Source organism: Ochotona princeps, chromosome 14, assembly GCF_030435755.1.
Source record: "Ochotona princeps isolate mOchPri1 chromosome 14, mOchPri1.hap1, whole genome shotgun sequence".
Taxonomy (NCBI): Eukaryota; Metazoa; Chordata; class Mammalia; order Lagomorpha; family Ochotonidae; genus Ochotona; species Ochotona princeps.
Genome location: NC_080845.1, coordinates 1 through 15,457, shown reverse-complemented (window position 1 = coordinate 15,457; position 15,457 = coordinate 1). Strand labels below are relative to the sequence as shown.

The following is a 15,457-nucleotide window of genomic DNA, read 5'->3' as shown; positions in this document are numbered from 1 at the left end:
CAGGCACTCTGACGGGCTGTGGGCTTCTCAGGGCAGTGTGTCAGGATGTATTTTTATTTTTCAAAGATTGCTTTTTTTTTACTTGAGGGAGAGGAAAGAGATCCATTTGCTGGTTCAGCCCCTCCCTAGGTGGTACTCTGCCCCGCGGGTGCAGGGGCGCAGCGCTGGGCTGTCCTCTGCTGCCTTTGCGGGGGCATCCGCAGGAGCCGGCCAAGTAGGAGCAGCTGGGATTTGAACTGGTGCCCACATGGGCTGCTGGCAGCTGATCACCCAAGGGGAGCATTTGTGGCTCCCTGTGAGTGTGGGGTCTGGCTCTGCCCACTCTTGTAGCCATTATCTTCAGGTCCGATTGCTGGCAGAGAACACACTGTCTGAGCCTGGTGTTGGCGTGCCCGAACGACTGCCTTTGGGCATCCATGGGGCTAGGCCCTGTGGGCGTGGCTCACGTGGGAGGCCTGGCATGCAGTGCTGTGGGCACACCCCACCCAGCACCATGGCTGCTGTGACTCAGCACAGAGACTGATAAGGAAGATTCCCACCCCTCCCTGGGTTGGCACAGGATGGCTGCGGGTCAGTCAGGGAAGACAGGGCCTCGGAGCCAGCGGTCCTGGGCTCCTCTCCTCCAGCCCGGCCCTGCGCAGGGCACCCAGCTGCTCCACGCCACCACCCCTCCAGGTGGGGTCAGTGCTGTTGGCTGGCACACCCCCAAGCCTTCACCATGTGTGCCTACTGGTGGTGCCCTTGGTTTGGGCTGGCTGCCACCTGGGTGTTTGTACCAAGGGCCACGTGGGAGCCCACCTGTGGGCAGGAAGCACTGGACAGCTGCCCCCACCTCCCCGGGGACCCCAGGCTCTGCCCATGCCCTGCCCTTCCCCCACCCCCAGAGCAGGACTCAGTGTGACGGGCACACTTGGCGCGCCTAGGTGCCCTGCCCAGGCAGAGGGTGGAGGCCAGCCCCTCGTGCAGACAGACAGCAGTGGCTATGGCAGCAGTGTATTCGGTGGCCCCAGCGGGTACCAGGGCGCGGCCCACAAGCTACTATCCTGAGTGGCCGGGTGCGGGGCCATGGGCGCCCGCAGCCCAGAAGGAGGGCCGCCCGCTGAGCGAGTGCCCCTGTTGCGAAGGGTGCGCATGTGGGGTCCGGCTGACCCCCGAGCATCGCTGCTACAGCAAGGCCTCTCGCCCTGCTGCGCCCCCCGCCTCAGCGCCTGTGGCTGCCGAACCAGGAGAAGAAGGGCCGGGGGCGCAGGCGCGGGGCGGCCTGGAGGAGGCGCAGGGCGCGCGGGGACCGCCAGGCCTTGATGGTGGCGTCGTCGCTGGCCGTGAGCAGCAGCTCCTGCTCGCAGGGGCTGAAGACCACAGAGTTCACCACGTCTTCGTGCCGCAGCTTAGCCAGGCAGATGTTGTAATGCCGGTCCCAGATGTAGCCGTGGCGGTCCTCCGCCCCGCTGCGGGATGGGGTGGGGCAGACCTAGGGTCGGCCTGGCTGGAGAGCCGCCCTCCCCGCCCCTGGCTCCCTGCACAGGGCCCAGCAGGGCCCGCCCCTAGGCCCCACCCTCACCCCTACCCTACACCTGCCGGGCCCCGCCCCTAGCCCCCCACCCTGCACAGGGCCCCGCCCCTAGCCCCCCACCCTGCACACGGCCCTGCTCCTAGCCCCCCACTCTGCACAGGGCCCCGCCCCTGGCCCCCCACCCCTGCACACGGCCCCGCTCCTAGCCCCCCACCCTGCACACGGCCCCGCTCCTAGCCCCCCACCCTGCACAGGGCCCCGCCCCTGGCCCCCCCACCCCTGCACCTGCCGGGCCCCGCCCCTAGCCCCCCACCCCTGCACACGGCCCCGCCCCTAGCCCCCCACCCTGCACACGGCCCCGCTCCTAGCCCCCCACCCTGCACACGGCCCCGCCCCTAGCCCCCACCCTGCACACGGCCCCGCCCCTAGCCCCCCACCCTGCACAGGGCCCCGCTCCTAGCCCCCCACCCTGCACACGGCCCCGCCCCTAGCCCCCCACCCTGCACCTGCCGGGCCCCGCCCCCACCCCGCACCTGGCCACGAAGTCGCGGCTGACGTCGAGGAAGATGAAGAAGCACTCATCGTTGGGCGTGTAAGCGCGGTGTGCCCGCAGCGCCCGCTTCACCTCGCGCATGGTCTTGAGGTCGAACACCTGCAGGTCAATCTCCTCGGCGATGGGCGGCGGCTGCATGGGGTCGGCCACCACGGCGCCGCGCGGCCAGGCCCGGCTGTTGACGTACAGGTACCTGCGGGGGCGGCCGCTCAGCACCGTGCCGCCGGGAGCCCCCCGCGCCCCGCCGGGGCCCACCTGTGGTCGGGGGACAGGCCCATCCCGATGATGTGGCCGTGCACGTCGATGACGTGGTCCAGCGCGTCGAAGAAGGCGTCCGAGCCGTGGCCCTCGCCCAGCACGGGCCCGGCCGTGGTCATCTGGTGCGGCAGGATCTGCTTGATGCCTGCGGGAGGCCTGCGTGAGCCCGCCTGCGGGTCGCCCCCCAGGCTCCCCTGGCCAGCGGGGACGGGCCGCCCTGAACCCCAGGAGCCCCCGCGCTTCCCACTGTGACCAGGCTGTGTCCAGGAGCCAAGGGGCGACCCCCACCTGCTTGTGGATCCTGCCAGAACCCCAGGGTCCCTGGGACTGCGGGAGCCTGAGCCCAGGCCCTGCCCCTGCATGCCCAGCCACCACCCCCGTGCCAGGCCCCTCCCCGTGCCCAGCCCCGCCCTGCCCTTTACCGATCTGGTGGGGCGAGTAGGTGAGACAGCCGGTGGTGAAGATGAGGTACTTGGTGCGGGCGTCGGCGGCGCCAGGCTCAGGCGGCTTGGTGTGGCCCTGGGCCAGCAGCTCGGCCACCCTGGTCTCCAGCACGCGCTCCGACAGCGGCGCCTGGGTGTCCAGCGCACTGTTAAGCAGCCGCCGCGGGCCCCGAGGGCGGGCAGGTCCAGGCGCACGGCCTGTGCCCTCCTCATCGCTGTCCCCATCAGCGCCCAGGTCGAAGACGCGGCAAGGGCCGGCGGCGGGGCCGGCGTCCAGCAGCAGGTCCGGGCTGTCGAAGCGGCCACAGTCGGCCACCATCACCGTGCGGATGGTGCTGGCGTTCAGGTTCTGAATCTTGAAGAGGCGCTTGACTACATTCACGTTCTCCGACTCCACATCCTGGGGCGGCCGGCGGGCAGGGGCAGTGGGTGGGCAGGGGCGGCCGGTGGGCAGGGGCAGCGGGTGGGCAGGGGCAGTGGGTGGGCAGGGGCGGCCGGCGGGCAGGGGCAGCGGGTGGGCAGGGGCAGCCGGTGGGCAGGGGCAGCGGGTGGGCAGGGGCAGTGGGTGGGCAGGGGCAGCCGGTGGGCAGGGGCAGTGGGTGGCTGGCCAGTGCGCCCTGCCCTGCCCTGCCTGCCCTCCTTCCTCCGCTCCCCTCCCCTCACCTGGAAGGCGTTGTTGAGCCACAACACAGAGCAGGAGGTGATGTCCCCAATGCGGTGCAGGTTCCCTGAGATGAGGCATGTCTCAGTGAGCCAGCAGCCGAACACGTCGTAGGGTTTGTTGCGCACCCGGGACAGCAGGACGAAGGTGTCTGTGGGAGGCCACGCCTGGTTGGGCACCCCAGACGGGTGGGTGCTGTGGTCAGGCAGGCACACAGGGGTGCCCACACTCACCTAGGCTGATGACGGCGATCTCCCCAGAGGAGGAGTTGTGCGGCCCCAGGAACACGCCAGAGGCCAGCAGCAGCGAGTCGTCGCGGTTGAACTGGGAGAACTGCGTGTAGCTCCAGTTGTATGGTCGCATGTCCGCACTGTGCAGCAATGAGATGGCCAGGCCATTGCTCCAGATCTGAGGGTAGGAGCAGGTGGGTGGGCGGGGCGGCACGAGGGCCAGCAGGAGGCCTGTCCCCATGCCAGGGTTGCAGGGGAGGCACTAAAGTGCCCACACACACACGCTTGTGGAGGCACTCGGGTCATCACCCCCCCACACACTGCACACACACCTGCTCCCCTCCAGCCCCACACTGCACCTGCTCCCCTCCAGCCCCACACTGTGCACCTGCTCCCCTCCAGCCCCACACTGTGAACCTGCTCCCCTCCAGCCCCACACTGCACCTGCTCCCCTCCAGCCCCACACTGCACCTGCTCCCCTCCAGCCCCACACTGTGCACCTACTCCCCTCCAGCCCCACACTGCACCTGCTCCCCTCCAGCCCCACACTGTGCACCTGCTCCCCTCCAGCCCCACACTGCACCTGCTCCCATCCAGGAGCCCACCTTCACCGTGCAGTCCTTGGAACAGGACGCGAAGCGGCCTCCGGAGTGCGCGAAGCTGAGGTGCAGGACCTGGTCCGTGTGCGCCGTGAGCGTCTGCACTTCCACGCAGGGAACCGCGTCGTAGAGCCGCCGGAACTCGTCGTACCACGACGTGGCCGCTGCGCGCAGGCCGGGTCAGACGGCCGCCCTGCCCGCCCTGCCCGCCCGCCGCCCGCGGGGCGCGCACCTGGGTGCCTGGGCACGTCGCGGGCCACCTGGAAGTAGCGGTAGAACTGCTCCCGCCACAGGAACTCGTCGCGGGCCACGGCGCGCCACTGGCGGCACACGAGGCCGGCGGCCAGCACGTCGCCGGGGCCCAGGCTCAGGAAGATGTGGTAGAGCAGGCTGTCGGGGAGCAGGGGCGCGCCGCCGTCCGCCATGGGTGCATGCTGCCGGGAGCCCGGCCCCGTCCACTCCCCGACCCTGACCCGGCACTGACCCCGGCCCCGGCACTGACCCCGGCCCCGGCCCCGACCCCACACCCTGCCCCGATCCCGCACCGGGCCCCGCGTCCAGCCCCGTCCACTCCCCGACCCTGACCCGGCCCCGACCGGCCGCTCCTTCCGCGCCCGCGTCTCTATGGTCCCGTCCGCCAGGCCCGACGCCTCGAGCCCCGGGCCATCGATGACGCGCGGCGCCCGGAGGCTGGGCCTCTCGGGGTCTGCGCATGCGCACGCCTGGAAGCCTCCGCTCCGGCTCCCCCTAGCGGCCCGGAGGGCGACAGCCCGCGCCCTGGCACGAGGTTCGAGACCGACCTCGGCCCTGGAGCAAGTGACCCGGCTCGGTGCTCCAGGCCGTGAGGACAAGGCCAGCTCTTGACGACTCTCGGGCGTTCAGTGTGCCGGAAGTCAGCTGGGCCTTGGGTCAGAGCCATGCTTGGAGGCCCTAGCGGGGAGTGCAGGTCCAGTCGGTGACCTTGGCCAGAGAGGGGGCGGGCTGGGGGCCATTGGACTCCGACCCCGGACTGCTGCTGCAGCCCTGCGCCTCCCTTGGCCTCCCTGCAGCCACCATGGTGCTCCCTGGGTCCGCCATCTTCTGGGCCGTGCTGCTGGCAACTGGCACGCTGGGCCGCAGGGTTCAGAAGCCCGCGGGACCCACGTCCCTCATCACCACGGTCCAGCCCAAGGCTGGCTTTGACTCTCAGCAGGTAGGGCGTTTGGAGCAGGTGGAGGGGACAGGGAGCTGCCCGGCCTGTAGGGGAGGCGGCTCGGATGCCCGTGCCCACAGCGCCTCCATGCCTCCCCTCCTCTCCCCCAGTTTGCAGGGACCTGGCTGCTGGCCGCTGTGGGCTCCGCCTGCCGCGCCCTGCAGGAGCAGGACCACCGGGTGGAGGCCACTGCACTGCACGTGGCCCCCCAGGGCACAGCCTTGGCGGTCAGCACCTTCCGCAAGCTGTGAGTCCTCCCAGCGTGGCTCCCCTCCCTGTCCCCACCCCAACCCCGCCGCCCCCTACCCACACCCCTCCCAGGAATGGGATCTGTTGGCAGGTGCGCCAGCACTACGAGGACACGCAGGTCCTTGGCCGCTTCCTGCTGCGAGGTGAGGCCTGCAGCGGGGCACAGTGTGGGACTGCGGGGCGTGGCAGGGTGCGGGCTGACTTCCCTGGTTCTGCCCAGCCCGAGGACCCCGGGGTCCCGTGCACGTGGTCGTGGCTGACACGGACTACCAAAGCTTTGCGGTCCTCTACCAGGAGCGTGGGCGGACGCTGTCAGTGAAGCTGTATGGTGCGCAGGGGTCTGTCTGAGCCCTGCGTAGGGGGCCTGTCCAAGCCCTGCGTGGGGGGCCTGTCCAAGCCCTGTGTGGGGGTCTGTCCGAGCCCTGCACACCTGCATGGGGGGTCTGTCCGAGCCCTGCGTGGGGGGGGGTCTCTCCGAGCCCTGCATGGGGGGTCTGTCCGAGCCCTGCATGGGGGGGGGGCCTGTCCGAGCCCTGCGTGAGGGGGGGGTCTGTCCGAGCCCTGCACACCTGCATGGGGGGTCTGTCCGAGCCCTGCATGGGGGGTCTGTCCGAGCCCTGCATGGGGGGGGTCTGTCCAAGCCCTGCACACCTGTATTCTCGGGGGTCCCGCCACACGCTGACACCGCCCCTCGGCCCACAGTGCGCTCCTTTCCTGTGAGCGACTCTGCCCTGGATGAGTTTGAGAGGCGAGTGGCAGAGACCAACCTCACACAGGACATCATCTTCTTCCCCACCTATGGTGAGTGTCCCAGCGGCGCCCCGCCCTGCCCTGCCTGCGCCCCCTCACCCCTCCCTGCGTGTCCACCTCTAGGCTTCTGCGAGGCGGCCGACCAGTTCCATGTCCTGGACGGTGAGTTGGGGCAGGCAGGGATGGGCAGCGGGACCCGGTGACAGTCCCCCACCACTGCCCGTGGAGATCCCGCGACTGACTCACCCACCCCTGTGCCGCAGAGGCCAGGCGCTGATGGCCCACAGAAGAGGCTGGGCCCCGCGCTTGGAGCGCCTCCACCCTGGAGCCTGCCTGACTGGGAAGGCATCTTGTTCATTAAACTTCGACTCACGGCTCCTGGCGTGGCTCACTGCTCCCCTGGCCAGGTGCAGGGGTGGGGGCTGACCTGAGTGTCCCCACGGGGCAGGGCCGGAAGGGGTGGGGGCGCAGACGGGGCCGGAAGGGGTGGGGGCGCAGAGGGGCTGTGGGCAGCCTGACAGGCAGGCTGGATGGGGAGCTGGCTGGAGGGAGGCCTCGCCAGGGGCCCCAGGGCAGGGACAGTGGGCTGACCCTCCTCTCCAGCAAGGCCCCAGCCCACCTGCCTACCCCCTCAGGGACCCGGGAGCATGGACAAAGTGCTCTCGAAGGAGGGTGGGAGAACTTAGCATGGAAGGAGCTAGAAACAGCAGCAGGCAGTCTGCAGTCCCACCCCACCCCCCTTGGGCCTTCAGGGGGAAGGGCTGCCCTCTGGCCCTCTGCAGCTCAGCCAGACCTGAGTCAGCCAGCCAGGCGCTGGACGCCCCACCCGCATATCAGCGGCAAGTGTGACCTGTGCCGGTCCCCAGGTGGCCAGTCACTTGCTGTGGGCTCAGCGGTTTGACGCCACAGCAGTCCTGGGACCCTCTGTGCCCTGAGGCTCGGGGAGCTGGGAGTCCAGGCTGTGCCCCCCCAGTGCTGAGGGGTCTGGAGCGGAGCATCCGTGGAGACAGCACCCCAGGAGAACAGGACCTGACTGCCAGGCACGGCCTCTTTTCCCCCCCGGGCAGGGCAGAGGCGCCGGGCTCTGTGGGCTGGGACAGCTGCTCTGTTTGCACAGGTGCTGGGCCGGCCTAGGCACAAACACGGGCCTCCACGGGCACTCTCGGCCTCCAGCTTACTCATTCCTAACTCCCCTGGGGTGGGTGAGGACACTGGCCAGGGGGCAGGCTGCAGTGGGGTTCAGGGCTGCAGGTCTGGCCCCCCCACCTGGCCAGCACCGACTCCCCACCACGCAGGGTCTCATGGGCGGTCTTGACCTTCCCTGCCCGGGGACCCGGAGACAGGAGGGGACGGGGCGGGACAGGCCGGGGAGGAGGGCCGCTCGCCTGCGCCCCAGGCGGGGATTGCCCGCCCCGCCCGCAGGGATGCGGGTCACAGGTCCGGCAGCTGGGCTCCCCTTGCAGCCCCAGGGCCCTAAACACACCTGTGGGGCCCTGATTGGGCGCCGCAGTCACGTGCGTGCTTCCTCCAATGGCGTCTCGGTGGGAGGGGCACCCAAGTCTGCGGGGTGACCAGGGCGTGGCGTGTCTGGTCTGGCTGTGGCTGACCGGGGAGCAGGGGCGCGGGGCTGGGATGGGTACTGTGGGGCAGCGTGACAGGGTACACTCAGGGGCCAGTCCGCCCACCCACTGCAGTGGTCAGGGAAGCGGGGGTCGCCTCCCCCCTCTCAGGACCTCCTGCCCGGGGGAGGGCAGGACCTGACTAGCCCCTCCCCAGGGGCCCCAGCGCCCCTCTTCCACCCCTGGGCGCCAAGCCCATCCATCGGTGGGTCAGTCCTGGAGTCGCAGGGGGGCTGGCAGGTGGGCTCTGGGAAGGGTCGCAGAACACTGAGTCCAGTAGAGAAGCCCTGGGTAGTGGGCAGCATCTGAGGGGCCCTGCCCGTCCCTCTGCTCCCAGCCCTCCCTGGGCCCAGCATTCCTACCAGCCTGATGCTGGAGGCCAGGCGGCAACCCCCCTGCGAGGGCCCCTCCGGGAGGCCCATACACCCCAGCCAGCTGCTCCACCCCGTGGCAGCTGCCAGCATGGGGCCTTGCTGGGCCCTGGCGCTGCTGCTGTCCCTGGCGCCCATCCTGCGTGGCCAGTCCCCAGCCCCCCAGCCCACCCTGTCCCAGTGGCAGGGCTTCCAGGCGCAGCAGGTACAGGGTTTCTGGGGCCAGGAGGGGACGCACACGGGGTGGCCACCACCCAGGGGACCAGTTTGTTCTCAGGGTTCCTATAGGAGCCCCCCAACCTGTAGCAGGGATGGCAGCCCCCCTTCCTGTAAGCTCTGCCAGTCACTCCGCTGCCGAATCCAGGGCGGGCTCCGTCCCCCATAGCACCATCCGGGCAGCCCCGCCGGGGAGGGCCGCCCCTCCTGCCCGTGTGTCACCTGTGCCCACAGTTCCAGGGTGACTGGTTGGTCTTGGGCCTGGCGGGCAACACCCTGACAAAGAAAGACCGGGCCCTGCTCAATCCCTTCCTCGTCACCTTCGAGCTCAACGAGAAAGGCCAGCTGGAGGTATCGAATGCCATGACCCGGTGAGGGGCACACTGCCTGGGGGAGGGGTTGCTGGACGCAGAAGAGGGGGTGCTGGCAAGCTGTGGGGGGATGCCCACATGCCTGGCCCACACACACCCCCCGGGCATGGCCTCTGATTGGCTCTTCCTGAGCCAATCGTTGCACCCGCCAGGCGGGCACCCTGAGGAGCCTGCCCTGGCTGGCCACCTGTCCTGCTGCAGGCAGGGGCCTCTGGGGTCCTCAGGTGCCCCGAGTGGGGACACTGCAGTGTTCAGGGGTCTACCAGCCCCGGAAGCCCCCGAGTCATGGATTGCTGGGTCTGGGGAGCAGGGATCCAGGAGCAGGGCCTGGGTGCCCCTCTTGCCAGCCCCTGCAGGGTCGACAGCCCTTGCCCGGCTTCAGCATGCCAAGCTGCCATCTGCAAGCACTTTTGCTCGGCCATCCAGGCCTGGCCCCGGCGGAGGGGGCAGGATAGTGACAGCCCATGGCTCCCCCAGGGACAGGTCATCCCGTGCCCCTCCATCAGAGAGGCCTGGGGTGGTCCAGCCTACGGAGGGGTAGGGGCAGGCTGTGCCAGGGCCACCTCAGCAAGCCTGGCCAGTTTTCAGAACATTCCCTGCTGCTCCTCGCCCCCGCAGGGGCAAGCGCTGTGACACCTGGAACTACGTGCTGATGCCAGAGTCCCAGCCAGGGCACTTCCGGGTGGACGGCCTTACAGGTAAGCAGACGTGGAGCGGGGTCTGGGCTTTGCTGGAAGGAGTCTCACCTTGGTGGCCCCCCAACCAGGGCCGGAGAGCGAGGTCGTCCAGGTGGTGGAAGGTGACTACGACAAGTTTGCCCTGGTGGTCTCCCAAAGACTCACTGGCACCCAGACCATCCTGCGAATCAGCCTGCTGGGTGAGGGGAGGGGCATCGGGGCAGGGCACCTGCGGGGGGAGGGGCGTCCAGGTTCCGCCTGCCGGGGGAGGGGCGTCCAGGCTCCGCCTGCCGGGGGAGGAGCATCCAGGGTTGGGTGAGAGTCTCCCGCATTTGCTTCCCTGGCCAGCAGTCAGGGTCTGGCAGCTGCCATCGGAGGTGAAGAACAAATTTTTTTGCCTGGCCCAAGGCCAGGGCCTCACACAGGACAACATCGCCTTCCCAGATCTGACCGGTAACTGTCCTCGGGAGCGGCCGGGGGAGGAGGGGCCTGGACCCCGAGGTGCTGCACAGCACGGGGTCACCCATGAGTGGGGGCAGCTGCCCGACCGGGTCCTCCCTCCCCCTGCCCTACCTTTGGGGTGCCTGGGCTCCCCCCAGGGCCCGCGGGCCTGGCCAGTTGATTGCAAGTCTCCAGTCCCACCTCTGCCTGTCACGCATGGCAAGCCTCGTCGCGCTGTGGGCCAGCAAGCCAGGCGGGCCCACCGCTGCCCACACGCACCCGCGCATGTGCACACGCCCACCTTGGCAGGCTGCCACGGGGACTCGGGGCCAGCAGGGGAGGCTCAGGCCTCAGCCCCCCGACCGTCCGCAGCACTGTCCCCACCGCTCTCCCGTTCCTGCCCTCAGACTGGTCACCTGGCTCACACAGCTGCTGAAGACCAAGTGGCCCCGCCCTGGCTCAGCGTGCCCCTTCCCTCCACCTGAATAAAGGTGCTGCGCCCGAACCCTGAGTGTGGCCGTGGGGTCCGTGGGATGCTGGGCAGCTGGGCAGCTCTGTGGCTCCAGCCCTCACTGAGGGTCCTGTTAGGTCTCTCCCAGGACACAGCCCTTCCTCTGGGGCCCACTGTCAGGGCACAGCTGGCCACAGGCACACTGCCCTGTCCCGCTGCGTTCAGGGACCACAGGCCTGGATGAGAAGACAGACCAGCCGAGGCCCGGCACCCCTGGTTGGTGGAAGACCCCAGCCCCAAGACCCACATCCAGTGGCCGGCCCTGACCCACAAGTGTCACTCAGCGGAACTCCTGCCTACTGGGCGGTGAGAGGGGCTGACCGGCGAACACACAGGACGGGCCGGCTCCCCGGAGCAGCAGACTCGCCCTCCCCTGGGCAGAGCAACCCTGGGCCTGGGGGGGTCAGCGGGAGTGGGAGCAGGTGGGCTCTGGGATGCAGGAGCTGGTGGAGGCCTGTGGCGGTGCAGAGCTGCGGTGTGTGTGCCGGTGATGAGGGACAGGCGACTGTGGCCCTGGACAGTGCTGTGGCCCTGGACAGTGCTGTGGCAGGGTGGAGCCTCGTAGTCTTCGTCCTACCATCCGCTTCTCGCCTCCCAGAGCCTGAACAGAGGGGAGGGGTCAACACAGGGCCTGGAAGGTGGGGCTCGCTCCAGCACCGCCCACTTTACGCCCTTTTTGCAAATATCTGGAACATCACAGCATCAGGTGCACGACAGGGGTTTAAAGACAGACAGAGAGGAAGGTCTTCTGTCTGCTGGCTCACTCCCAAGTGGCCGCAACAGCCAGAGCTGAGCCGATCCGAAGCCAGGAGCCAGGAGGCTCCTCCAGGTCTCCCACGTGGGTGCAGGGTCCCAAGGCTTTGGGCCGTCCTCGACTGCTTTCCCAGGGCACAGCAGGGAGCTGGATGGGAAGTGGAGCTGCCGGGATTAGAACCGGTGCCCATATGGGATCCCGGGGCATTCAAGGCGAGGACTTTAGCCATTAGGCCACCATGCCAGGCCCTAAAACTTTTCTTTCTTTTTTTTTTTTAATTAATTAATTTAGCATTGGAAAGGCAGATGAGGAGAAGGAGAGAAATAGAGAAAGATTTTCTGTCCACTGGTTCACTCCCCAAGTGGCCAGAGCTGCGCCAATCTGAAGCCAGGAACCCGGAGTCTCTTCTGGGTCTCCCATGCAGGTGCAGGGCCCCAAGGCTTTGGGCAGTTCCTCCACTGTTTTCCCAGGGCACAAGCAGGATGGGAAGTGGGGCTGCTAGGACACGAACCAGTGCCCATATGGGATTCTGGTGTGCAAGGCGAGTACTTTAACCGCTAGGCTACCACACCAAGCCCCCAAAACTTGATTTTTAAAAATTTGTTTGAAAGGCAAAATTACAGAGAGGAGGAGAGACAGAGAGAGATCTTCCGTCCACTAATGAACTCACCAAATGGCTGCAGCGGCCAGTCAGGCCAAGTCAAAGGCAGCTTAGAACTCTCTGGGCCACGAGTCTACCCGGGACTCACCCTGCAGCGACGCACGATGTTTTCACTTGGACCACTTAGAGGAGCGGGGCGCTCAGCACGAGGGGCAGCCGCACCCGGGCTAGCCTGTTACACGGCCCATCCTCTCCCGGCTTGCAGGCTGCACTGCCGGGGCTGAAGGCTTCGCGTCCTCGCAGAATTCCTCCCGTGTGGTCCCGGGGGCCGCGAGGCCCAGTGGGTGTGAGGAGACCAGCCCAGCCCCCCGGGCGTCTCCCTCAGCCAGCCCAGGAGACCCCTGTGTCGGGGCCTGCCGGGGGCAGCTGGAGCGCCTGGGAAGCAGAGGGCCCGCCCCACCCGGGCACAGGCCTCACCCAGGGCAGACCGCCTGGACTCGGCCCAGCCCGGGGGCGGGGATGGTCACACTGGGCCAGCCCCTCCGATGCCTTCAGCAAAAACAAGCAGAAGCCTGTGGAAAGTCCCAGATCCTGACCCAGTTTTTGCTTATCCAGGTGCCTGGTGGTGGGGGGCTCTGCCCAGCTGTGCCTGCACTGCTGCCTGGCCGGTTCTCAGCAGGTGTACACAGGCCCGGCCCTGGGAAGCGGGTCAAGGGACGGTCCCGGGGGCTGCCGCCCCGGCAACAGACATGAACCTGCACCCGACTGGCTGAGCCGAGGCCAGCGCCTGGCTGCCAAACCCCAGATGCAGGCAGTGATCAGCGGGTCACCTGCGGGAGACAGCATACCAGGACCCCACTCCATGGCACCAGTTCCAGACCCGGCTGCCCCACTTTCCACCCAGCTTCCTCCTGGGAAGGCGGCAGGGGATGCTCCAGGTCCTTGCGTCCCGGCACCCCCCGAGAGACCCAGAAGCTCCATGTGGTCAGTGACCCAGCAGAGGGAAGACCCGTCTCCCGTCCTCACACTGCAACTTTTCAACTGAAGAAACCGATGAACGACTGTGGCTGTGGTCACTTGCATAGTCTTAACGCAGAGCTTACAAGGGAGCGCCCAGATGCCAACATGTTCTGAGCAAGCATACTTTGTGTCAGAGCGAGAGGGTACTGGAGCCCTGGTTGCCAGTGGGAGCAGGGAGGCGGGCAGCCCCTAGAGGTGCTGCCAGGGTGCGGGCAGCAGTGAGACAGCGGCAGAGAGCTTCCTCTGCCAGGTTGCTCTACAGATGGCTGCAGTGGCCGGAGCTGGAGTTTCGTCCGCTTCCTGTATGGGGACAGGCTCCCAAGGCTTTGGGCCGTCCTTCCCTGCTCTCCCAGGCCACAGGCAGGGAGCTGGATGGGCTCTGGAGCAGCCAGGACTTGAACTGGGCAGTTGAACTTGGATGCCAGTGTTACGGGCATTGAGCACACCAAGCACTCTTGGCAGTGGGAAGGGACGGCCAGCGTCCGCAGGTGACCTCACGGAGAAGCCCGTGGAGCTCCGAGGGGCACCGTCACCTCCCACAGGTGGACAAGAGTTTAATCCCGGGCCTGGGATGGTAGCCTAGGGGCTAAAGACCTCACCTTGCATGCACTGGGATCCCATATGGGCGCCAGTTTTAATCCTGGCAGCCCCGCTTCCCGTCTAGCTCCGTGCCTGTGGCCTGGGAAAGTAGTCGAGGATGGCCCAAAGCCTTGGGACCCTGCGCCCACATGAGAGACGAAGCAGCTCTGGGCTCCTGGCTTCAGATCGGCGCAGCTCCAGCCATCGCGGTCACTTGGGGAGTGTATCAACAGACGGAAGATCTTCCTCTCTGTCTTTCCTCCTCTCTGTATATCTGAATTTCCAATTAAAAGAAAATAAATCTTAAAAAAGTTTTACCCCTGGGGTAGCTGTGCTAGAGGTGAGCTCCTGGGTTCGCCACCCCCTTGGGCTCTGGGGGTAGGCCCACGCTGGGGACAGTGTCCACGCACTGTGGAAGGAGAGCCTGGGGCAGGAGTGTGGCCAGGCCTGTGTCTAGATCCTCGACCGTGGGAGCCGTGTGGGAGCCCATGGGGTAGCCGGCCTGTCTCTAGCTTGGCGTGGGAACGGTGTGCAGGGCCGCCAGCTGGGCCCGCTGGGCATGGCTGGCGCCCGTCCTGGACCTTTGAGCTGGTGCTACCTGTTCTCTGCAGGACAAAGCGGGTGCGGTGGCCCAGAGGGCTCCAGGGTCAGCCCAGCCAGAGCCCCTGCACCCCATGCCAGGCCTCCACTCCCCTGACCATGGCCTCACAGCAGTCTCCCCACCCCTGCCCAACCATCACTCCTCAGGGTCAAGTCCTGGGCCCCTGCCTGGCCTGCACCCAGCCCTTTCCTGCCCAGGCCCAGGCCTGGGGAGCCTGAGTAAGCCCAAGTCAAGCCAGGACCGTGTCCCCCTGTACCACCGCACGCAGCACAGTCCAAGCAGCAGGGGCTCCTGGCAGCAACCATCCCAGCTCGGGCCAGCCCTCTGTGCCCTTGTGGGGAACAGGAAGTGAGGCCCAGCTGGGCTGGTGACCTGGTGAGCCAGGATGCCTCAGGGACAGCGTCGCCTCACCTCCACCTGTGTGCACGCACAGCCCACACGTGCACGCACAGGGTTCAACTACACATTGCCACATGTATGCTCATACCAGAGAACAAACTGCATACAGCAGGAACACACAGGTGGACAAGGTGCACACACACACACACACACACACGGACAGGACGTGCACAGCCCCGGACACACAGGCCCGCAGACAGGCACATGCACACACACACACACACACACATGGACAGGACGTGCACAGGCCCGCAGACAGGCACACGCAGATACACACACACACACGGACAGGACGTGCACAGCCTCGGACACACAGGCCCGCAGACAGGCACACGCAGACACACACACACACACGGACAGGACGTGCACAGGCCCGCAGACAGGCACACGCAGACACACACACACACACGGACAGGACGTGCACAGGCCCGCAGACAGGCACACGCAGACACACACACACACACGGACAGGACGTGCACAGGCCCGCAGACAGGCACACGCAGACACACACACACACACGGACAGGACGTGCACAGGCCCGCAGACAGGCACACGCACACACACACACACACACACACACGGACAGGACGTGCACAGCCCCGGACACACAGGCCCGCAGACAGGCACACGCACACACACACAAACACACACACATGGACAGGACGTACACAGGCCTGCAGACAGGCACACGCAGACACACACACACACACACACACACAAGGCAGGCAGCTCCCCAGCCCGGCTCGGCCCGCGCCCCGGGGCACAGGGGCCTTTGTCTGGAACACACTGTCTCTTTTGTGCTCCGGAAAGCTCTCTGGGATGCAGAGTGGAATGCGGGCAGAAGCTGTT

The 15,457-nt window shown here is 67.4% G+C and overlaps 2 protein-coding genes across 3 annotated transcripts; one reads left to right on the top strand and one right to left on the bottom strand.

The window, feature by feature from the left end:
- Positions 1–1,106: 1,106 nt before the first annotated feature.
- FBXW5 (F-box and WD repeat domain containing 5) lies at positions 1,107–4,726 on the bottom strand. Of its 2 annotated transcripts, none has more exons than XM_058672310.1 (8): positions 4,490–4,726; positions 4,264–4,421; positions 3,662–3,836; positions 3,431–3,579; positions 2,747–3,167; positions 2,322–2,469; positions 2,047–2,259; positions 1,107–1,448 (listed from the first exon to the last, which is right to left on the bottom strand). In XM_058672310.1, the coding sequence occupies exons 1-8, from the start codon at positions 4,680–4,682 to the stop codon at positions 1,202–1,204; spliced, it is 1,704 nt and encodes a 567-aa protein (XP_058528293.1). In that variant the 5' UTR covers positions 4,683–4,726; the 3' UTR covers positions 1,107–1,201. The 2 variants fall into 2 exon arrangements, with proteins under 2 accessions (XP_058528293.1, XP_058528294.1); XM_058672311.1 differs by having other exon boundaries at positions 4,518–4,648.
- Positions 4,727–4,852: 126 nt separating this feature from the next.
- LOC131481938 (uncharacterized) lies at positions 4,853–10,379 on the top strand (the record flags this gene model as incomplete). Its single annotated transcript, XM_058672831.1, has 11 exons — positions 4,853–5,449; positions 5,560–5,696; positions 5,771–5,841; positions 5,919–6,026; positions 6,401–6,499; positions 6,572–6,610; positions 8,405–8,643; positions 8,889–9,025; positions 9,644–9,723; positions 9,792–9,902; positions 10,051–10,379. Coding segments are annotated over exons 1-11 (1,488 nt in total), but the record flags the coding sequence as incomplete, so codon positions are not given.
- Positions 10,380–15,457: the final 5,078 nt, after the last annotated feature.